This window comes from Mauremys reevesii, linkage group 2 (genome assembly GCF_016161935.1).
Source record: "Mauremys reevesii isolate NIE-2019 linkage group 2, ASM1616193v1, whole genome shotgun sequence".
In the NCBI taxonomy this organism is placed as follows: domain Eukaryota; kingdom Metazoa; phylum Chordata; order Testudines; family Geoemydidae; genus Mauremys; species Mauremys reevesii.
The window spans coordinates 95,104,883-95,128,868 of NC_052624.1; the positions used below are offsets into that span (position 1 = coordinate 95,104,883).

At 43.3% G+C, this 23,986-nt stretch overlaps 1 protein-coding gene across 7 annotated transcripts in view; it reads left to right on the forward strand.

The window, feature by feature from the left end:
- The window catches only part of BLVRA (biliverdin reductase A), a 133,568-nt gene extending 109,851 nt beyond the window's left edge, over positions 1 to 23,717 (forward strand). For all 7 annotated transcript variants that reach the window (XM_039524695.1, XM_039524696.1, XM_039524698.1 and 4 more), the window contains exons 2-7: positions 12,243 to 12,370; positions 13,958 to 14,077; positions 15,686 to 15,783; positions 16,306 to 16,413; positions 17,558 to 17,729; positions 20,232 to 23,717. In XM_039524695.1, coding sequence (XP_039380629.1) covers positions 12,243 to 12,370; positions 13,958 to 14,077; positions 15,686 to 15,783; positions 16,306 to 16,413; positions 17,558 to 17,729; positions 20,232 to 20,505 — 900 coding nt within the window. In that variant the 3' untranslated portion in view covers positions 20,506 to 23,717. The remainder of the gene's footprint in view (positions 1 to 12,242; positions 12,371 to 13,957; positions 14,078 to 15,685; positions 15,784 to 16,305; positions 16,414 to 17,557; positions 17,730 to 20,231) is intronic.
- The last annotated feature ends 269 nt before the right edge of the window (positions 23,718 to 23,986 follow it).

The following is a 23,986-nucleotide window of genomic DNA, read 5'->3' on the forward strand; positions in this document are numbered from 1 at the left end:
CTGATCTCAGTGATACAAAGTCCTCTTCGTAAAGGTGCCTTAAGACAGGTATAAATGACCTTCATGCTCAGTGTAAGGCCTCTTTATGCTGCCAGAGCAGTGTAATATGGCCATAATGTGAATGATAATCAGATCCTCTGTCTTTAAATGGTAAAATGGAAACAAAAATATGTACATCAGCACTGAAGCTTGAGAGGGTTACTGATTTAATATCAGGCAGGCCCACATATGAAAGCCATATAAAGGGAAATTTGGTCAGAGTGGGAAAATAGTGAGTATTTTGTGGGAAATAGCTGGGAGTGTGAGAGATCTACTGTCAAGTGCACAAAAAGCTAGCTAGCGCTACTAGTCAGATTTTTAAGCTAAATGATCATGTGATAGGTAACCTTATGTGGGAGGTATGCTAATCTGTGATGCTGAAGAAGTGTGAAAGTGATGTGGTAATCATTTTAAAATAGCACATTAAGTAAGATGAGGACGGAAGAACCTCAGGAAGGGGGGCGCATATCCATGTTACATTGGTCCAGTTTACATTAATTGCAAAATCTTTTTTTTTTTTTTTTTGGTCCTGAATTACTCATTTCTACATTAGGAACAAGTAACTAAAAAGCAACATTTGAAAACTGCAGGAAGGAGGTGTAAGACATTTAAATGCCTGACTGTTGCTGAAGGTTCTAAGTATGTCCGGGGAAAATGCACCTGCTGCACTCCTGAACTTTCTAATGATTCAGTGAGGAGGCTTTATGGCTGGAGAAATGAACTTGGGGCAAAGAATTAAGAACATCTGCGTTTTAATCCTATCTTTCCATTGGCTTTGTCTATGATCTTGGGGAAGTCACTTAAAATGGAGAAGAAAACTCACTCACTTTTAAGGTGTTTTGTAAGAATTAGTATTTGCACAGCATTTTGAAGATGTGAAGTGCAACAAGACTGCTAAGTATTACTATTACATCCAAGTAGAATGCACATGTTGTGCTACTAAATTCTCAGGCATGTTCAAATAGAACATGACTTTTCTGCTTCTGAATATTCCTGGTAGCTCCAGCTAGAACAGTGGCTCTCATCCCTTCCAGACTACTATGCCCCTTTCAGGAGACTGATATGTCTTGTGTACCCCCAATTTTCACCTCACTTAAAAACTACTTGCTTACAAAATCAGACATAAAAATACAAAAAAGTATCACAGCACACTATTACTGAAACATTGATTACTTTCTCATTTTTACTATATAATTATAAAATGAATCAATTGGAATATAAATATTGTACTTACATTTCAGTGTATAGTATATAGAGCAGAATAAACAAGTCGTCATCTGTATGAAATTTTAGTTTGTACTGACTTCGCTAGTGTTTTTTATGGAGCCAGTTGTAAAACTAGACAAATATTTAGATGAGTTGATGTACTCCTGGAAGATCTCTGCAGTGGTTGAGAACCACTGAGCTAGAATATGCGTGTTTATACTACTCAATTTCCCATGTATATTCCAGTCCTATGTACCTATTTGCGGCTGAATAAACCAAGCATTTCCCAGTGGGGATGTCGGTGGACATCATGAGCACAGTAAGTGCCTAGAAAGAGCAGCGGAAGAATTGATGGGTAACAGTAGCTCTGCATGGAATAATACAGCCCCCAGCAATTTATCTCAATGAGAGAATTGGATTGTTGTTGATGAAGAACTAACTGAAGATACTGCTACCAGTGAATAAAAAGATTTGTTTTCTTCCTTTCACTTCCCACCATCCCATGTGGTCCCTTCTCCCAATTACGGGAGTCATTTTTAACTCGCTGCAATCCTGCAAGACATCACATTCCATTCTGTAGCCACCATTCTTCTAGTTCAGACAGGACTTCTTTTGCAGGCTGTCAGCGGTGACTGTTAATAGGCCAGAGAGGTTACTGCTGAGCAATGCAAAGTGCTCCTTCCTGAAACCAAGAAAACCAGAGTGAAGCTGCCTTCTGGTTCTAAGAAGGTGATCTCTTCTGCAAACAGAGCTGTTGTTGGTATTGTTGCTGGTGGAGGTCATATTGACAAGCCTATCCTAAAGGCAGGTCGTGCCTATCACAAATACAAGGCAAAGCGAAATTGCTGGCCACGTGTCCGTGGTGTGGCTATGAATCCTGTAGAACATCCCTTTGGTGGTGGTAACCATCAGCATATTGGTAAGCCTTCAACCATCAGGAGAGATGCTCCAGCTGGTCGCAAGGTCGGTCTCATTGCTGCCCGTCGTACTGGTAGACTGCGTGGAACCAAGACCATGCAGGAGAAGGAGAACTAATGTCCCTCAATACAGTTTACACAATAAAAGGTTGCATAGTTCTTTAGTCCCGTTATAACCTTCTTAATAGCCTTTGTCTTTGCCCAGGTCACTTAGCAGAGGAGAAGGAAGGGGAAATAAATTTTTGATGCTGTTAGAAGTATCATCATGTGGTTTATTCTACTTTTTCCCAGTATGGTAGAAGCCAAGGTATGGTAGAATCAGCAATATCACAGTAATCCTTTAACATCAGGCAAAGCTCTTGTCACAATACAAACTAATAAACAACAAAACTAGAGCAGGTACCAAGGTGGGCTGATTTAATCAGAGCGATTTAAAATCACTGATTTTAATCACACTTTAAATCAGCAAGTAGGAAACCAAAGGCATGACTGCCTACCTTGACTTTTACTTTAAATCAGCTGGATCGGTCCACAGTGGCAATGACGCCAGCATCTCTATATTGGTTTTTGGAACCTGCGGTAAATGTTTACTCTTCAGATTATGTTTTTAGATGGTTTCCAAAAGTGTTGATAACCTGCAAAAAGGAATGTTAATATTCTTGTGTAATCAATTTGTGTCTATGTGCTAAATATTGCTAGACTTCAGATAAAATGGCGGGAGTTGGCAACATTGGTTAGTAGGCACTTATATTTATGGATTACATTGCAATTGGTGTTTACATCACCAGATATTTGGGCATTGAAGACGTATTCCTGCATTCAAACTGTATAAAGAAGGACAAGTAAAGTTATGATCTTACAAAGGCGCCTACTTCTGTGTTATGAAAAATGTCTCACCATTACCAGGCGTTACTACCTGCCAGAGCTGATTTTTTTTTTTTTTTGTCTATGAATTTCCTCTCTTCCTTGCTCTGGAAATATCCCAAGGACAAGAATGTATGATTTCTTCCCGCTGAGGGGGAATACTCACTCTGAGAGAGGGCATTCAGGTCATGTTTCCACTATTTTTGCTATGGTGCTACTAATGACTATCCACATATGGGCAGATTCAGGTTCTCAGTTTAAACAAATAGGTCAGAGCATTGATATTTTTGTTCAACCCTATGTTGGACACACCTGGTCCCATGGCAGGTAAATGCCAAAATATCATGAACTTTATTAATAGGTAATTTCATCTGAGAATTTGAATTGACCAATTAACCAAATATAAATCTCATCAGATCAGACTATTTGCTTCTTTACTGCTTGATGAATACAGTGAACTGAGCAGACTGGATTAATTTAAATCACTGTCAATCATGATTTAAATCAGAAGGCAGGAAACTTTCATTTAAATTATCAATTTTAATAGTGTGTTGCATCTGAACTTTTAAAATTATTTTCCTAAAGAGATTCTCATTGATTGGTATCCATTAAAACATGTTGATTTGTAACTAAATATAGCCTTTACACTAAATTTGGTGTTTTTTGCCAACTAGGACGACACATTATATCTATACTCATTCGTTTAAGACTTACTTAAGATAGCTTAACTTACATTTATTCAGATTCTTAATGTTTATCATGTTAGAGAGTGGTGAATGATGCATTTTTTATTTACTAGATTAATTTTTTACTTGTGATTTGAATCAAGCTCTGTTTGGATAGAAATTCAAATTCCATTATACATATACCAAAAAAAGTGCATTCCATATACAAAAAATCAATTTTAAGGGTTTTTTTTTTTGGTTAAATAAAACTACCTTAAAAGTGCTGGATACCTAAGAAAAAAGTTTATCAAAACATATTATTTACTTAAAACTAAATGATTTATTGAACAAAGGAAATGTTAAGTGTAGTTAATAAATTGAACTGATTATGTTTTTGTCACCGTGTCCGTCAAGATTTTAGAACTAGTAGATCTTGTCCTCTCGCCTAGTTTTTATTAATTGGAAGAGGCAAACAAGATTTCTAGGTTTTTTTAATTCCCAATCAGTGTCTCAGCTGTGAAGGAACCACATGGTAAACTGAACTTGTTGAAGGCCATATCTATGCTACAAACTTTGTCAATGCACCTTACATTGACATAAAACCTCCACAGTTAGTATATCACTCATGCATATGCATACTTGGCTTCTTGCATTGGCACTGTGCATACTCACCAACAGTGCTTGTGTCGATGCATGGTGTGGTGCACCATGAGTAGGTATCCCAGTATGCAGCTCGCCATTGTCTGGTGCGCTCTCTTTAGAAAATTATGGCAGTGCATGGCGGGGCAAAACCATGTCATACAGGGGTGACTTCTTTCTCCATCCCATAATTCCATCCATATCCCATAATTTTCACACCTCTCTTAAAAATCCTACAAAACTGTGCAGTACTTCTCACTGTCTGCCATCTCTGGCAGAAGCATGGAGCCCACACAGCTCTGCATTAGTTTCACAAGCAATGCAAACACAGGACAAACTGTCCTCCAGTATTTGCAGATCCGCAGGAAGAATTGCAACAGTGGGGGACATGACAGTTTCATGGAAGACAGATTGCTGTGGGACATAGTGAGAGCCAATTCCAGGTTTTGATGGTGGTCATGGAGCAGCTGCATATGATGGAGCACTGCTTCTGGGCCTGAGAAACAAGCACTGACTGGTGGGATCACATCGCAATGAAAATAGCTTCAGAACTTAAAATATATAAGGCCACATTCCTTGATTTGTGTGCCAAGTTCACCCCAGCCCTCCGGCACAGGGACACTGGAATCAGTGCTGCATGAACAGTTGAGAAGTGATCACACTGTGGAAGTATGCAACACCAGGTGGTAGTGCTACCAGTCAGTGGGAAATCATTCTGGAGTTGGAAAATCCACAATGAGGGCTGTTGTCATGCAAATGTATAGGGACATTAATTGTCTCCTGTTACACAGGACAGTGACTCTTGGTAATATGCAGGACATAGTGGATGGATTTGCAGCAATGGGTTTTCTGAACTGTGGTGGGGTGATATATGGCACGCATATCTCTATTTTGGCACCAGCCCATCTTGACAGAGTACATCAACAGAAAGGGTACTATTCTATGGTTATGCAAGCGTTGATGGCTCACTGGGGATGCTTTACCAACATTAATGTTAACTGGTCAGGGAAGGTGCATGACACTTGTGTCTTTAAGAACACAGGAGTGCATAGAAAGCTGCAAGCAGGGACTTCCTTTCCCTATCAGTGGATTGCCACTGGTGATGTTGAAATGCTAATAGTTATCCTAGGGGACCCAGCCTACCCCTTGCTCCCCTGGCTCATGTGGGCATACACTGACGCCCTTTGAAAGCACCAAGGAAAAGTTCAACCACCAGCAAGGCAGGTGCAGAATGACAATTGAATGTGCTTTTAAGTGGATTGAAGGGATGCTGGCATTCTTTACTCACAAGATTAGAGCTCAGTGAGAAAAATATTCCAGTGGCAATATCTGTCTGTTGTGTCCCGTATAATATCTGTGAGGCAAAGCAGGAGACGTTACCGGTGTGGTGGAGGGCGGAGGTGGAGCGGCTGGTTGCTGATTTTGAACAGCCAGCCCCAAGGGCTATTAAGAGTTCAAGAGTGAAGCTATGTGGCCGAGGGAGGCCTTGAAAGAGCACTTTAACAGTGAGCCACAGTAATGTGGTGGACTGTGCTCTACCTGGCCCTGCAGTTTTGGGGGCTGTTAAGAATTGTGTGGTGCTTGGCGCACATCTATGAATATAACGGTTAATGCACCTATTCATTTTGCAGTGTTTGCTGTTCATTCACAATTATTACGCTCTTTGTCACTGATCCTATGAGTTCTGTCGCCCTGTACAATAACAAACAGTGAGTGCTTTCAGTGCCGCTAGGTATTCTGCAGCATTTGTTGTGAAGTAATAAAGATGAATTTACCAGAAACAGATTATTAGGTACCAAAACCAGTGCAAAAAAATTGCAATTAAAAAACAAATATAATTAAAAAAAAAAAGTTAAATTAACGGAACAGAACTTTAACAAGGGGAAAGAGCATTCATGTTCATTTCAGTTCATTACGGCTACACGTACACCAGCCGTGGCTGTCAAAGGTCAGCATATGTGAAGCTATAGTTTTCCTTACTGTCCCCTGGGGTGGAGCAATAGGGGTAGGAATGCCTACCCTGACGCCATGTGAAATGTTGGGGGTGTAGGGCTAACTCTACTGGAGAATGAAAAGCAGATAACTAGTCTGCCTCTGTTTTGTTGTACCTCTTTTAGTATGGGTGAATTCATGCAAAGTCGATACTCGTGTCCTGCTACATTGGCGTTGGGCACTTCAATTAAACATTGTAAAGGGAAATGCACACACTTACCTTCCCCTGTATCAGGCTCACCCGTGCTTGACTGCCAGGACTGACTAGACTATAGTGGAGTCTCTATCAGATCCTGGCTCGTAGCATAGCCGGACACCCCTGCCCCCGATCGCATGTCCTCCATCCTCCTCCTCACTGTTTAGGGTGGATATCTGTGTCTTGAGCTCCTTGGAGGTATCCATGGTGCTCTCAGAGTGCTGGCGGGGTTTCTGCCAAGTATGGCATGCAGCTTGTTGTAAAAGCAGCAGGTCTGTGGCTCAACAGCAGATTGACAGTTGGCCTCCTGGTCTTCTGATACGCCTGCCACAGTTCCTTCACTTTTACGCAGTTCTGCTGCAGGTCCCTGTTGTACCTCTTCTCCAAGCTGGGCAATCAGGACAAGGTATTACTGCATTGCCATAACAGGCTGCTTACAATGGCAGGAGACATATTTGAGTGTATACACATGCACCGCTAGGTTGACTCAAGGTGACTTATGTCTAGCTAACTTTGTAGTGTAGACCAGCTGAACTTGAGAAAATATTCTCTCTGCACCTGCAGAAGAGGCTACTGCTGTCAAAAGTTGGTTTAGCACTTCAAAAAATTGTAGATCCAGGTGCTTAGCCTTTGACTCCTCTTAAAACTTGGAGGTAATTGTGTAATGCTTAATATTGTTTTTTGTATTTAATTTAAACAATTTAATAGATTTTTAACATAGACTGTCAATTTCAAATTTAATTTTAAATAGTTTTTTAAAATAAACCTGTATTTAATTTAAATTAAAAAACTGGTTTAAATTTAAAAAATTTTTAAAATTCTCATCACTGATTTTTATTCACCTAGGTAGGTACAGAGTGCAGCCATTATGGCAGGGAAACTCTCTTTTGTCACTTCAGCATTTAAAGGAAAACTATACTCATTGGCCCAGAATGAAGGTTTGAAATAATAAGAGAGAACCAGTATCTCGTATTTAAATAAAGGTTTTCCCCTAGCAGTAACTGTGGGGCTCATCCAGATATCTAAGGCAGACAGCTCTATTCCATGGAGTAGAAATTGATGTTATATGTAAATGATGCCCTTTTGTATATTCAAGCCAAAATTCCAATTCCAGCCCCCTTGTCACTAATTCAAAAATTTGGATTAATATCTGGTTACAAAATAAATTGGGGAAAAATCAGAACTATTGGGCAATTTCCTGGTTTTAGTGTAGTGGGACTTTCTCTCAGAGGAATTTCTACAAATAAACTGATGCAAGTACCTAGGTATAAAAGTACTAAGAAATATTAATAAACTAGTGAAGATAGATATGGATCCTGTACTTTCTCAAATAGCTAATTATATAGCTAGAAGGATCCTCTCTCCCCAAGTTTGTGGGGAAGAGTTAACACAATAGAAATCAATATTCTGCCTAGGGTCCTCTAAGTGGGCCACCTGTGTGTGTGTGTGTGTGTATCCATCTGTCTTATTTAAAAAATGTAATAGCATTATTAGAGTTTCCTGCAGGGCCTTGGTTAATGACCACAACTGTAATTTAAAAAAAATCCAACTACCTATAGGTGGGGGGGGGGGAGAGGTTTGGTCTCCGAGACCTACCTCCCAAACCAAAACTACTGTTAAGCATTTATCATGTCACAGATGTCTAACACACTTATACTCACGTTGGTGAAAACTGAGCATATGTTAATGTATCCAGTTCCCCCTGGGGGTGCCCTTGGTTCTTTTTGTCTGATGGAGAAAAACAAAAGTGCCTACTGTGGTGGCTGTGCTAAGGATTTTGGCTATTCTGGCTAAGAGGTAACCATTTCATCCTAACTGTCATGCAAAAGCAGTACTGTCATGCAAAAGCACCTATCTGAGGCAACTCACACTTGCAAATTGGGAAGAACTGGCTGAGCAGAGGCATCATATGGATTTCCCAATTAATCAGTCATGAGGGTGTTTGCCTTCTCTAGCATTAAAGCATCGTGAGGACTTGTCACCCTTAGTGGAGTGGCGGTACTTACAACACTTGCTAACATATCAATTTGGTCCAGATACTGCCCCACCCCTGCCCTACCCCTTCCCCAAGGCTCTGCCTCCTCACTCACTCCATCCCCCTCCCTCGGTCCCTTGCTCTCCCCCACCTTCTCTTACTTTCACCAGGCTGGGGCAGGGGGTTGGGATGCAAGCTCTGGGCTGGGGGGTGGGGCTGAGGGGTTCAAAGTGTTGGAGGGGGCTCAGACGAATGGGAGGGGACTCAGAGCTGGGGCAGGTGGTTGGGGTGCAGGAGGGGATGCAGGCTGTGGGTGAGAGTTTGGGTGCAGGAGGGGGCTCAGGGCAGGGGATTGGAGTGTGGGATGCGGGCTCTGGGTGTGAGTTTGGGTGCAGGAGGGGGCTCAGGGCAGGGGATTGGGGTGTGGGATGCGGGCTCTGGGTGTGAGTTTGGGTGCAGGAGGGGGCTCAGGGCAGGGGATTGGGGTGTGGGATGCGGGCTCTGGGTGTGGGTTTGGGTGCAGGAGGGGGCGCAGGGCTGGGGCAGGGGGTTGGGGTATGGGCGGGAGTGAGGGCTGTAATGATCTCCAAGGGAGTGGTTTTACAAAAGGGGAAGAGTAGGCTTTTGCCTAGAATAGAGCAGTGGTATTTGGACCTGGCTGAGTTAGCAGCCAAAGAAAGAGGAGTTTATCATCGTAGAGAACAATTACATGGTTCTGAAGACATTTGGACGACATTTCTACATACATTTGGATAAAAATATCTTGAGATGGCTCCAAGAATGCCAGACCTCCATTCTACCTAGCCCTTTCTCTTTCCTCCCTATTTAGGTATGTCTTCTATTTTAACACTGTTTCCTCCCCCCCCCCCCACTCTAACGTTTATGCTTATGTAGCATTATATGGTCTTGCAGCTTTGACACATCGTAAAATTGCATAATTCTGGTAGAGATCCCATGAAGCGTGCAGTGTTTGGAAATGTATACAGGCTGTGGGGCATTTGCCTTTTTGTACTTTTCACTGTCTGTTTCTTTATGAAAGCCAATAAAAAAATTAATCACAGAAATAATGGTTTGGACTGATTTCTGCTCTCAGAGATGCATGGTGGCCCCAGTAACATCAGATTTATCTTTCTTTGATTGTTGAACAGTTTCAGGATCTGGTGTGTGAATGGACTGAGAGGAGTAAAATACAAGTAGCAGTAGTGCTGGCATATTAATTCCCTTTATCTATATATAAGTGCAGGCTACATTGGCTGCCTGTTAGTTTCCGGGTGAAGACTGAGGTGTTCTTTTTAACCTCTGAAGCCCTAAAGAGCTAGGGACCTGCTCTGAATGGCTAGTTGCTATGACAACGGGTTGCTTAGTAACAGGATTTGTTACAGGGTTGAAAGCTTCTTTCGTGCCTCTGCCAAATGTGTCTACTTTGGGAGGTCATTAATTTTACATGGGGCAAAATTTGGGAAGATTTTCAAAGGGTAGCTGTAGGTTTCATGTGCAGTATCCTATGCATCTGTAGAAAAATAGTATTTTGTTTCTGCCAGTGAGAGTAGAGGCTCAGCTCCCTCCCTCTCTCCCCTTCTGGATTGAAATATAGTTCACCAGCTAGAGAGGGAAAGGCACTGCTTGGGAGTGAGAAGCCTACAGAGCTTTCAGGAGAGCTTAGCAACCATTGCAAAAAGAGCAGTACTTTTGCTTGCAGATATAAGTGAGATAGGAGATACCTGAAAGCAGTAAAAAATATTAGCAGCCTCGGACACAGTTGCCTTAAAAACAGCTCTCAAAACTACATGGACGCATCATATCCATGCTCTTCACCAGCTGATCTGTTGCCAGAATTCTGCCATCATCACAAAGGTGATTAGCCCTGTCTGCCCACACTATGTAGGGGATACTCTGTGGCTGTATTGAGACACACATTACAGGAGCTTCCTGGATCAGAGGGCAAAATTTGGCCTGAACGTGCAAATATTTTTTTCTTTAGCTGATTTCTCAAATAGAGAAAATATTGTGTTGTGCTGTATCAGTAAATCATAGCTCCCCACTGTTCACCAGTTGTGGGCATTTCTGTGGACTCTACGCTTGCTAGCACAGAATGTATTGTAGGATTTCTGGGCAATATACCATCAACTGAAACTATACCAAGTGATACCCTACCTGCTCTGTCAGAGGACTTGAGTCTCATTTACACTGGCCCTCAAGTGTATGTGTAATTTACACCCACAGTACACGGCTCTGGCAATGGAAAAGGCCGTTATAGGAGCATTAGTGTAAATGCAAATCAGGCCCAGAATTTGTTCGGAGGGAATGTTGATCATTTGAAATGGGTTACGCTGGTGATGGTCTTTCTGACCTCATCTCTCTGTGGGCCAAATAAAACCAAGCCTGGGGCTCAACAGCATCTTTGTTCCCTGGTACATCACATGACACCCTCTGGTAACTGCACATTGCTGTGGTTCTAGTGGAGACTCTTGCAACATCAATCATTTCTTGCTTTATATTAAAGCAAGACGGTATGTCGGAGCACTTCACCAGAGACTACAGTACAGACAGACAATAATAAACATGAAATGAACCATATTGGCAGTGACAGCAATACATAAATAGAGGCGAAAACCCAGATGCAACATACGCAACGTGAGACTCTTTAGTGCCAGTTGATAGAATTTCTTAGTAGCAGTTGACCTCTAGCATTGTCAGTGCAGTTAGAAAATGCAGTCGCAGAAACGGATTGCAATGAGAGCCTGCAGCTGTGCCATGTTTTGCTGTGATCCCATCAGACAAGAGTCATTGAGGAAAAGATGAGATTTTAGGAAAGATTTGAAAGGAAGTAATCATATAGCAGAACTAATCAACAGATCTTATTGCACCAAGGCAAGGAAAAGGGGAGAAGACAGAGCGATGAAATAGAAGAAGCAGAACACGGCGTGAATAAGCTTTATTATCCCCAGGGGGAATACTCAGCCACTCAAAGGCTAAATCATCACAGTGAGTCAAAGGCAAAGCAGGGAATAGAACTGAGCTCTCTCTACTCCTGGTTCAGCACCCTGCCACTGGACCACACTGTCTTCTGCTAATGCTCCTTTATGATAGTAGGGGATACTGCCATTGAAAGTGCTGGTTTTTTCAGTGAGAAGGAAAACTGAGGGCATGACCACTTGTCATTAAAGAGATCATGGTGCTTTTCAGAAGAGTAGAGATGTCACCCTAGTATTCCAGCCAAGTTACAAGTTAGGTCATTACCTTTGGCATCTCTAAAATTCTCCAGCAGTTTCAACTGGAAAAGGGCATCCTTCACTTCCTGTCCTAAAGTTTTTGTGAAACATTCCTGTGCGCTCTTTGTTTCAGTCCAGAGAAAGCTGCATTACAGAGGCTCAGGGAGTGAACCCTGAATGTAGTTTGTGTCAAATATTTTGGGATCAGTCTGGGCAAAGGGTGTTATATAATAAGAAGATCCTTGTCCTCTCTAAGATTTGCCTATCCATTTTGGGGAAAGAACAGCCTTGTACAGTGGATCTGACATACTGGCTGTCAATTACAAGAGTCTTCAGGCCCCAATCCTGTGAGGTGCTGATCGTCCTCAAATCCCATGGACTTCAATAGGATATGAGTGCACTCAGCCTCCAGCAACGCATCAGGGTGTTTTTGGCGAGCTGCCTGGATGCTAAAGTGTGGGTGTATAATGTAGGGGAAGGGGAGCATATTAACAGAATGCATTTTTTCGTAGCCTTATCCATTTTGTTTTGTTCCAGGCTAACAAAATGTTTGGCACTGTGGTGGTGGGGATCGGAATTGCTGGATCTGTGCGCATAAAAGACATGCTGAATCCGATGCCTTCCAGCCCTTCTGAGCACCTGAAACTGTTTGGCTTTGTATCCAGGTTAGATATTTCAGTTATGTGTTTTAATGAGCGTGGTGTAGAGATTATTTTTGCCCCCCACGTACTCTCTCCCCTTTGCATGTATAACTTTTCAGGCTCATCTTAGAAGATACATTTCTCCGATATAATAATTCAAAGGAGGCCTGCTGGGCGCACAGTAAATGCGGTTTATGTGACAGCGCATAGTGTCCATAGGTTAGGTTGATTGATGATTGCAGGAAGCTTTGCAAAGCTCCTCAATGAGATCATTCAGGCAGATCTAGGACTCAGTCCTGAGAGATGCTGAGTGTCTCTAATGAGGTGCTTTGCACCTCAATTCTCACTTAGCTCAGAGAAAGCTGAGGGAGCTCAGAGCCCTGTAAGATCAGGCCTTTAAAAGAGACTCGAAATGTAACCAAATGACTGAACTCTGCTATAGGATGGCACAGGCTTTAAGCAGCTGCACTGATGGGCCAGTGTCTATAAGTAATTCATCTGTAGAACTCTGGTAATGCGACTCTGCTGTAAAATTTGTCTTTGAAGCCAGATGTGGATTTTGAAGAACAAAGCATAATGTAGGCTGTGCAATAAGGTAACCTTTTAGGTGGCAGTATCATTTATTCTCAGCAACCATGTGGCTGAAACTTAAGCAAATCTGCACAACAGTGCTGCTATCTCAGAGCATTCCTTTCAGGCTTTCTGCACAATAGCAACAAAGCACAATGATTTAAAATAGTTATGTGGAACATATGGGGATCTCGGGTTGTGGATGTATTTTCCAGCTATATTTAATCATATCTGTTTGAGACAGAAAAGATCTATTAGGCCATCCATTACATCTCCTTGCCAATGCAACCTTGTTCCTAGGGTGTTTTATCTAGTGCTAGATCTACTATTGAATGACCCAAGCAATACTTGGCTTCCACCACTTCCATTGGGAAACTGTGCCAGTCTAACACAAAATGTTGCTACAGAGGTAATTCTCCTAGCATGTCACTTTGACCATGTCACCCTTCTCTTTATGTCCCTCCATTGGCTTCCCCTTCTCTAGTACATCAAACACAAATGACTCATCTTCACTTTCAAGGGCCTGCATGGCCTGTCCTCATCCTACCTATCATCTCACATACACTATTAAGATGTTGACTCCTGCCTCTTCTCTGGCAATGATGCCAGTCTTCACCACCCAGCTGTTAAATTTTCAAACAAGCATCTATGTGCTTTTTTCTCTGCCGTCCCCCATGTTGGGAGGAGCCCCCTGTAAACATCCTCCTCATCTCTCCTCTTAATCCCTCCTTCAAACTCTCCTTTGCCATGATTCCTACAGTGATTAGGCCACTGGTGTGCTGTGACCACTGTCCATTAAACTGACCGATATTGTCTCACTGTTTTCTTTTGCTCCCTTGTCTGTTTGTATCCACCTGTTGACTCTTGTCTTGTACTTAAGTTGTTTGGCGCAGCAACTATCTTTTTGATCTATCTTTGTACAGCACCTAACACAATGGGATCTTGGTCTATGACTGAGGTTCCAATAATAATTGGGGAGCGTGGCCTGTGGTTGTGATGTTTGTTTGTTTGTTTTTTTATTTTTTTCTGTTGAATAATTAGAAGAACCCTGGGTAATATTAACGAGGTCAAGCAGATTAGTCTGCAAGATGCTCTGGGAAACAAAGAGATCCAGGCGGCCATCATCAGCACTGACAACAAAAGCCATGAGGAGAACGTCAGGTATGTGTCTCTCTTTTTATCTTCTCTGCTTGTTACTTCCTTGCATTAGGCACTGCTATGCAGTGGAACGTGCTGTATCAAAGAATGAATTCGTGTCTAGAAACATTCCTCTTTTTTAGCAATGTAAAATAATCCCCATATTCTCAAAGTAAATGTGACAGTGAGGTTTACCCTCCTGAGGTAAAATGAAATAGGCGCTCTGCTGCATGCATGTATTAGTACTGTTGGATTTACATGTATTTTGCAGGAAATACAAGCACTGGATTCAGAAAATACCACTTCCTTCAATTCCTTCCCCGCCCCTCCCTACCAACTGGTTCCTGACACTCTCATCCATGACATCTTCTCCATAATAACCTGTATTTCTGAAGCACCTACCGAAGGATCTCATAGAGCTTTCCAAACATGAATGAATTAAGCGCCAAAACAACCTTGTGAGATAGGGCAGTGTAACAGGGTCGGACTCACCCCTGCGGCGCCTCCTGCTGGTGACTCCGGGAATTAGCTCTCTGCAGCGCTGGAGCGCCCTCTGCAGGCCAGTGATCCACCTGTCTTCAGGCCCCCCGTGTCCCTCCCTGGACCTGGTGCCCTCTTACATGGAGTGCTGCCCCCTGGCAGTCACCCCTTTCTCTTAGGGTCTCCCCTCCTTAGGGAACCCCCACCCTCTAGCCCCACCTTGCCTCAGTATTGGCTACTACCAATCATTGTCTAGCCCCACACTCTGGGGCAGACTGCAGTATCAGCCTACTCATCACAGGCAAAGGGGCTTGGACCTGCTGCCTTGGCCTGCCCCTGGGCTGCCCTCTGCAACCCCCAGTACCAGTTGGCCCACTGCTAGGCTGCAGCCTGGGGCTGTCTAGGCTGGAGCTCCCCAGCTCCTCAGCCTTTCCCCAGCCCTGCTTCACTCAGGTATCCAGTCTCTAGCTCCCTGCAGCTAGGCCCTTCTCCTTCTGAAGGCAGAGAGAGACTGTTTTGGCTTCTGGCTTCCCTGGCCTTTTATAGGGGCCAGCTGTGGCCTGATTGGGGTGTGGCCCAGCTGCAGCCACTTCCTCAATCAGCCCAGCCTTGAGAGCAGCCGCTCTCAAGCCCTGCCAGGCCACTTTTAAACCCCTCACAGCAGGAGCAGGGTTTCACCCTGCTACAGGCAGTATTCTCCTCATATGGACCTGGGGCATAGAGACTAAATGACTTGCCCAAGGTCATGCAGGAAGTCCGTGGTGGAGGCAGAAATAGACTCCAAATCTGCTAGGCATGTGACTTAACCAGCTTGGGCTGGAGCCTGGGCTCTAGGACCCTGTAAGGTAGGAGGGTCCCAGAGCATGGGCTGCAGCCTGAGTCTGAATGTCTACACTGCAATTAAACAGCCCCTTAGCCCGAACCCTGTGAGCCCAAGTCAGCTGGCACGGGCCAGCCACGAGTGTCTAATCACAGTGTAGACGTACCCTAAGAAAATGCCTTTTATTACCTCCACTCTCGACACATTCATTAATGCTATTCCCACATCCCTAGAGATGGGGTTCGCTGCTAGAGTAAGAAAGAGTTTTTGTTCAGAGGAAGAGCGATGAATAAGGTAGCATCTTTTGAAGACCTGTTTCTCTCTCCTTCTAGGATGTTCTTGGAGGCTGGGAAACATGTCCTTGTCGAATACCCCATGGTACTGTCTGCTAGCACAGCACGTGAGCTCTGGGACATGGCTGAGCAGAAAGGTGATGATCCTTAAAGTCAAAGTTGTAACTAGTTTTGTACAACAACATTAGATTACATCTGTTGTGGTAGTGCCTAAGAATCTCAAACAAGGTGCAGGGCTCCATTATCCGAGGCATAACACAAGGGCAGGGCTTGCTCCACAGAACTCCCAATCTAAGATTTAGGACTTCACCCAAGCTTCATTTTGAAGGCTAGTGCCTCAAATTTCAAGGCACAGTATTACGGTTGGGTCATTCACACAATTCCTATTGAAGTCAATAGCTAAAATGCTGCCGTTGTTTGCTAAAGTTGCTGTAACTGTGGACTGTAGGTGTGGCCCCCTGAGAACAATGAACCAAAATTGGATCCCTAGTGCAATGTCTTGACGATTTGTCTTGGCACCATTCTGCCAGCCACAGATAAGGCTGTTTGAAGTGTGCTCACACTGATGATTGCTAAAAGGTTTACTGCCTAGAAGTGGATTTGGATTCATGCAGAAAGCTTTTACTAATCCCATTTGATCTTCGTTTTCTCAATGACAGGTAAAATCCTCCATGTGGAGCACATTGAACTTTTGACAGAAGAGTACAAGCAGCTGAAAAAGGAGGTGGCTGGGAAGGAGCTTGTGAAAGGAACGTTACATTTCACAGGTCGGTTGTTAAAGAAACTCGGGCTGCCTGTCCTGCTGAGATGCCAGCCACTTCATGCATTCACTCACTCGTGTGAGGGCTTGTTCTGTAGTAGTTTGAGTCATGGAGTCAGGACCCATCCAGAGAGACCTTCAAACAACCGTTTTCCCCTGCTGGCAGTTGCCTGTGTCGGAGAGCGGTTCTGTGGCCTGCTACTCCCTCCCCAGTATCTTTGATGGAGGACAGCAAGCCTGTTCCCCTCTAGTATCTTTGCAGCTGTTGTCTGCTCTCTTTCTGTGTTGGGGTATCAGTGACCTGAGGAAGTCCCTTTAGCCCCCTCATCCTCACCTGGTCTCCAGAGAGGATGGAGAGCTGCTGAAAATCACTCCACTCTCCACTGAGGAACCCCAGGTTCCTCCCCTCTTCTTGTGTTCAAAGAGGTGGGATCGATTAAAGGTTTCATTCCCCCATCCCCTTGTGTGAACCCATATACTAGTGCTCCCCAACATATCCTTAGGGTTTTCCTGAACACTCATTGTATCTATGTCTGTCTTCCTCTCTACCTTCAGATGGGGATCTGGGTGGCAATTATTTTCCCATGCCCTCTTCTGCCCGCCCATCTTCATCAGCTGTAACAGCTGGCTGGGTAGGTTGTTGCTGCCTTTCCCTGTCAATGCTCTGTGCTGCACTCTGTTTGGCTCTTGGAGCCCTCAGCATAGGCAGAGCAGCTCAGGCTGGAAAAGGGGGATAAATAGGCAGCTTCAAACTTCCCACCTGGTCCCAATAGAAGCTCCTAGTGGGTTTCTGGGTCGTTGGCCAAGACTGCAGAAACCGGAGATGGTCCTGGCCTAAACGGGACAGATGGCACACACATGCTATAGTGGGAGAGTTTCCTTGAGTTATCAGTATTTGAGGAGGGCAAGAGAGACTTGAAAGGTTTGTTTATAGAATTCAGCCTTTAAGAATAACAGAAAAGAAGCAGCATATCCTGTTGCGTAGCTCACCAAACAATCCTTTTCAGCAGACTAGATTCACTGGGGTCCCAACCGTCAGACTCCCATCCCAGACTGACCCTCAGAGCTTTCCCCTGGCTGGACTCCATGTAGCTGATTAAGGTGGGGGTTCCTTTCCCACTTCTCAAGTCCTTTCATTCTTATTCCTATAGGTGGTGCCTTGGATGAAGAGCGATCAGGCTTCTCAGCTTTCAGCGGAATTGCCCGCCTGACTTGGCTCGTTGACCTCTTCGGAGACCTCACTGTCACCTCAGCCACTAGAGAGGAACAGAAAGAAAAGAATTATTCCAGAATGACAGCACATTTTCAGACTGCAAACAAGAAGTGAGTAAAGTAATGATACAGGAGCAGATTAGCCATGCTATTTAGGTATCTTCAGCAGGAACTTGGCACCTTCTCTTCTTTGCACCTGTACAGCAACTTTCATGCAAGAATCAAAAAGCACTTTACAGACACTAATGAACTAAGCTTCACAACACTCCTGTGAGGTGGTTAGATATTATTTGCCCCATTATACAGATGGGGAAAACTTAGGTAGGGAGAGTTTACAGGACTTGGCCAAGGTCACACTGTGAATCAATGGCAGAAGTTGGTAATAGTACCCAGGGATTATACTCAAAATCCTTTGCTGTAACCTCAAGACCCAGTTCTTCTGTGTTACATTAATTACTGCTCTTTGAGCCTGTTACCTGAACACACCATATGTCACCCTTCTGTCAGGCGATGTTGTCGGCAACACAGGATGGGTTCAGTGTCTAGGGGTTCCTCTCAGCATTATCAAACAGAACCAACTTGAGACCCAACCCAGTGATGCCACGGCATGACACTGCCATCTCTACAGCTGCTCAATGCTGCTGCTGCCACCTCTGTCACCGTTTGGCAGTGTTGCTGCTTCTGCCACTTCTGCCTTCAGCTGCGATGCCATGTTCTGAGCTTCCTCCGCCTGGCCCTGCCCTAGTGATTTCAGCCCTTAGTGATTTCACTGTTGTCTTGCACTACAACACTGTCCATGCTATCAGGTCTAAGGCTCAGACCCTAAATGAGTTTGTCAGTGTTTTTAGCTGTAGTGATCACTGAGAAGAAACCAGGACTCTCAACTAAGTCTAGTCAGCTCTGTCTTTATACACTAGAGGCAGAGGATCAAATGGCTTTTAGGACCCTTTAAAGAAATCCACACCACCAGGTAGGAACATCTGTCCCCACCCTCTCTGACTTTCACTTGGATTTGACACCTACTTAGCAAGTGATGTTAATTTAGGGTGACCCCTCAATTAGGGCATATTAAATACAGTTCTGATGCCCTTTACTCATACAATCAGCATAACAACATTTCATTACCCCTGTGTCTAAGACTAAAGTAAATTTTAAGTCAGTGTGATGGGTTAGACCCCCCATCTGGGTGCCACCTGATGTACTGGGGTTTCACTCGGCTCCTCCTGCTCCACTGCCTGGATTCCCTCTCCCTGCTTTGCTGAATTAGCTCTCTGGCCTCTTGCAGCACACACACACAGGTATGGCCACACCCAGCTGCAGACACAGACTGAAGTCAGTACTGTGTGTGGGGATTTACCCAGCACTCACTTCCATACCCCCTTTGGGAAATAAACCCAAAATAATATTGTCTTGCACTGTATAGAAAGATCTGCACAGCACAAGCTCATAAAAATTCACCCTCTCCCTTAGTGTGAAGAAAGATGTGCAGAACTTCTTTCTCCCCCACCCAATTAGAAATTGCACAAACTGGGTTTAATAATAAACAAAACAAATGTATTAACTATAAAAGGCAGATTTTAAGTGACTATAAGGGATAGCAAACAGAACAAAGCAGATTACTGAGAAAATAAAGTAAAACATGCATACTAACCTTAAGATCTTAGAAACTGGTTTCAAGAAATAATTCCTCACCTAAATGTTATTTTAGGTAACTTGCAGAGTTTCAGTAGCTGAGAGTTCCAGTTATTTCTTCTTACAGACAGGGCCCCTGTCTCAGTCTGGACTCATCCCTGCTTTTCCCTTCAGGTTCTTTCAGCAGTCCTTCTTGGGTAGGCAATGGAGCAGTGTCCCGATCAATCACCTCCCCAGCCCTTAAAAAGGATTTACCTAAGGCAGGAATCCTTTGTTTGGTCCCCATCCTCCTACAGTGGAAAAGTACCAGGTGACTCCGTTACATGTCTCTCCAGGGTCATAGCAGCCATTATTCACAGGCTGTTCGGAGCGTCCACAGGAAGACTAAGCTCTTTCACAGGCCGTTGTCCTTGCTGATGGGTCATCAGCCCTGTCTGACTTTTTCATTGTTATACCTAAAGGGCTAGTATTAGGTGTCACCCAAAGTAGAACATTTGAAATACACATACATGGTCAATATTCCTAGCTCCAGATAAAAAAAAAAGATACATGCATACAAATTGGATAAACACATTCAGTAGATCACAACCTTTTGAATGATTCCTTGCATGAGCCACCTTGCATAAAGTATATCTTAGTTATGCCATATTTATATCATAACCATATTTCTATGAAAAATATGGAGTGTAATGTAACATCCAGAATAGCCAAAAGTGATCCCTTTGGCAAAGCAGGTCTGTCTTCTGATCACTTAGGCAAAATAGGTGTGTCTATGCAAATTTAGTCTACCCCTGAGGTCTTTTCCCAGTTCACCAAAAGACATTAGGGGAGAGCTTATTCAGGCACTGGCTTACATCTGCATCAAAGTTTTAAAACATTTTAGATGGGCATTTACTGTTAACCAGTGATAGAAAAAATGGAATAACCCTGTGGGTTTATTTCTTCCTAAATGTCCTTTGTTTTTCTACTCTCTCACATTAGACCTCTGACATGGATTGAAGAAAGGGGACCAGGGCTGAGACGTGATAAGAAAATCAACTTCTGTTTCAAAAGTGGCTGCCTGGAGAACCTCCCTGAGGCCCCGAGGTCTGCTGTGGGCCTCTTCATGCAAGATCAGAACCTCTTTGCCAAAAAACTGTTGGGCCAGGTCTCCAAAGAAGAGCTGGCCGCTGAGAAGTGGCGCATCCTGCGGTGCCTGGACCTCGCAGAGGAGATTCAGCAGCACTGTGAACGGCCGGCGAAAATCCATTCCTAAGGCCGCTCTTTATGAGAAAGGGAATGTGGTAGTCAGAGGCTGAGTAGAGCTGCAGCTTAGTGTTACCATAAAGCAGCTTGTTGGCAGTTAACTTCTATTTGATTAGTTCTTATCATTAAAATCCGTGAGGCTTTGCTCAGAAGCTTGGGCCCCACAAGTGTTTTATGCTGTGTGAGATATTTAACATGGCAGAACTGGATGATGCATTGGGCTGTCCCCAGTACATGGCATCTTTCCAGTCAAACTTAAAGCTACCAGGCAAAGAGCATTCAGACGTGTTGCTCCCACAGAAGTCAATGGGAGATTTTGTCATTGACTTCAAGGGGAGCAGGCCCAATGAGACTGCAGAAGTTACAATTTATTAAATATAATTTTAGTTCCTTCTTTTTAATATACCGGTATATGAGAGCAAGAGATTTATAGCACTGTCTAGAATGAGTCATAGAGCTGCTCTACAAGCCTCTCTACCTCCAAAGGTGTTATAGCACCATACGCCTGACCTGCAAAACTTCACATATTCCAGTCTTGTCCCTTCCCTGAGTAGTTGCCCTGAACGATACTTTGTATATGGGCTGTGGGGCAGATTCTGATATTTTACACCAGTGTAAACCAAATCCATTACTTACAATGGCATTTACACTGGTTTAAACACAGAATAAATTAGATCGGAATCTGTCCTCTCACTGGGCATTATGCCGAGATCACTAAACTGATTTCTCTGCTGCCTTATGCCAGGTTGTAACCCAGTTTTCCAGAGGCGAAAGGTTAGTATAATACATTAACCCACTGCATCACCTGCCCCTTTTCAAAACTCTTTCCCCATAACCAGTCCTTGGCTCCTCTGTTTCTGAACATAGTGGCACACTGAGGCATGCCCATAACCCCTATTAATGTTCATGAAAATTCTGCACGTGACTCTGTGTGAGAATGGACCACCCTGAATAAATGAAATGTATTAATTTAATTAATAGAAACTATAAATAATACATTTATAGAAACAGGGACAATATAGTATTGCCAATTATAGGATGGTGTTAGGAAATAGAGCATTGTTGCTATTTGCAAAAATGCTCTCATGCAACTGTGATATTATTTATTTGTTGTTTTTCAGTAGTGCCCAGAGACCCCATGGTGCTAGTTGCTATACAAATACATGGCAAGATTTGGTCCCTGCCATAAAGAAATTGCAGTCCTGAAAAGCACCAAGTCATCAGCATGCATAGAGAAAACACTGAAGCAATACCTTTGTCTCCCTGTATTATATTCTAATTACAACACACAGCTGTTATAATAGCAATAAAGCCCTCTTCAGAATGTATTTTTGTCTCCCGAACATACCTCATGGGAAGCCAGCAGCCCTTGTCTACATTGGCACTGGAGGAATAAACTCCAAAACCAAGTACATATATTGTAAATTATATACAATATAATAAATATAAAATAATGGCCAAATAAAACTTTAACCAAACGCATCTGAACAGCAGATATGGTTCAATTAGAGATTGGGGATGGGTAGGATGGGGTATGTTGTTTGTTTGATTAGTTTTTTTTAATCCAAATCAGCTCAGCCAGACCTAATTAGTAGTATCTTTACTTTAATGTTCTTCTAAGTTGTGCCTGCAAAATATGGGCCTGATCCAATGCCTGTAAAATCAATGGAAAGCCTCCCTTTGATTTCATTGGGCTTTGCATCAGGCCTTAAATATATGTGTGCACAAACAGGAAACGTGCCTGCGGAATATGCATTGTGGAGCCAAATGGGTACTTGAGTACCAAACTGGTCTATTTTGCATTCACAATTACTTCTTTACACATGGACATACTTTGCAGGAGCAAATACAATGCCATCTTTGGAAAGAGGGAAATTTTATCCTCACTAGTTTTATGACAAAGTGTGTGCAGTCCATCCTGATTAAAAATAGAATTAAAATCTTCTGCTATGGATATTCAGCAGTGAACAAAATATTTCTGGTTTTATGACCTCTTCCTGTTTGCTGCAAAAGGAAAAAACGCTGTAGATGCTAGAGTTGATGACTCAGTCCCTCCTTTCCTAATCAGGTCACACTAAGTGTGTTTGAAGCGTTTTGCAGATAATCCTGTTTTAAAAAAAAATGCACACTGCAGGGGGGTGTCTTAGACAAGCTGGAAAAAAAACCTCAACAAGGAGGCAAACAGGTAAAATAGAGCCAACAAACTGTACTTAGCACTGAAGTTGAGTTTTTGTTTAAAAAAAATAACCACCCCACCACACACTAATCTTTGAGTGAGTGAAAGCTTTAAGGTGGGATTTTCAGTGTTGTCCTATCTGTGCTCCCAGTGAAGTCAATGGGAATTTTACCATTAACTTCAATAAGAGCAGAAAGAAACCAGTGCTGAGAAGTTTTGAATGTTCTGCCCTGAACAAGCACTGTTCTGTCTTGCATGTGAATTCATTCTATAGAAGCTCTTCCAGTTATTACCGGCTTATACTGCCAGGTCTATGTGTATGAAATGCTACCCTGCCTACCTTAACTGAAACTTCCCTCACTATGCTATTGGTGTAGTTACACTTGTACACAGGGGCCAAATTGGAAGCTACATGTATCTGAGTCATTTTTTCCAAAGGGATGTGGAGGTGTTAAAATGGAATTCTTCACGTTGCTCTCGAAGAGTGCTGCCTTAGAAATGCGGGATCTCGGTACAGTGACAGCCTTCACGCGTTCATTTCTTGCATGTCACGTTTTTTCCATTTTCTTGAGATGAAGGCAAAAGGCCTTTGATTAAAAAAATATATATAAATAACATCAATGTTTTTTAAAAAGAAAACTTACCTCGCGTGAAAACTGAAGCTGATGGCCTAAAGTGACACTGTCAACCTTAAAATAGTTTTTTTAAGTTGTTTGGTTTTGTTACCTCGCTTTGCTATTAGTGATGCGGTGGAACATTACAACTGAAATCTGATTTCTTGACTTGACTTGCAACTTATTTTTTTGCTACTATTTGTGAAAATGGAGGCAGACTTGTGACCATTCTGGATTACGCATGGCAGTCCAGTGACCTGCCCTTCCACTGCTCTGAGCGTTCCCTTTACTGTGTACTGCAGTGTCTGATGCACTAGAGTTGCTTTGATATCTTCCGAGATGTGAATTTGCTGATGTATTGTGGTGGTTATATCTGCAGGTGTTGATGAATTTGTTGCATTCACATTAATAAAGCTGTTGGAGTTCAGCGTATTCTCTGTAATTTTCATTATCCTTCAAGTTTAACAGCTCCCACTGCTTCCCCAGTAAGGCCCAATCTTCCAAGGTGCTGAGCCACCTCTCAGTACATACTCTGCCCCCTCCCAAAGCTGCCTAAGCTGTCAGGCCTGGAGAAGACAGCTGACAGCTCTGGCCCAATAGGCTGCTGGGATGTGAAGCTCAGCTCACAGCTGTGTTTCATGATTAGAGGAACTACAAAAACCTGAGGTGGCCAAATGGCACCGGGAGATGATCCGGGGACA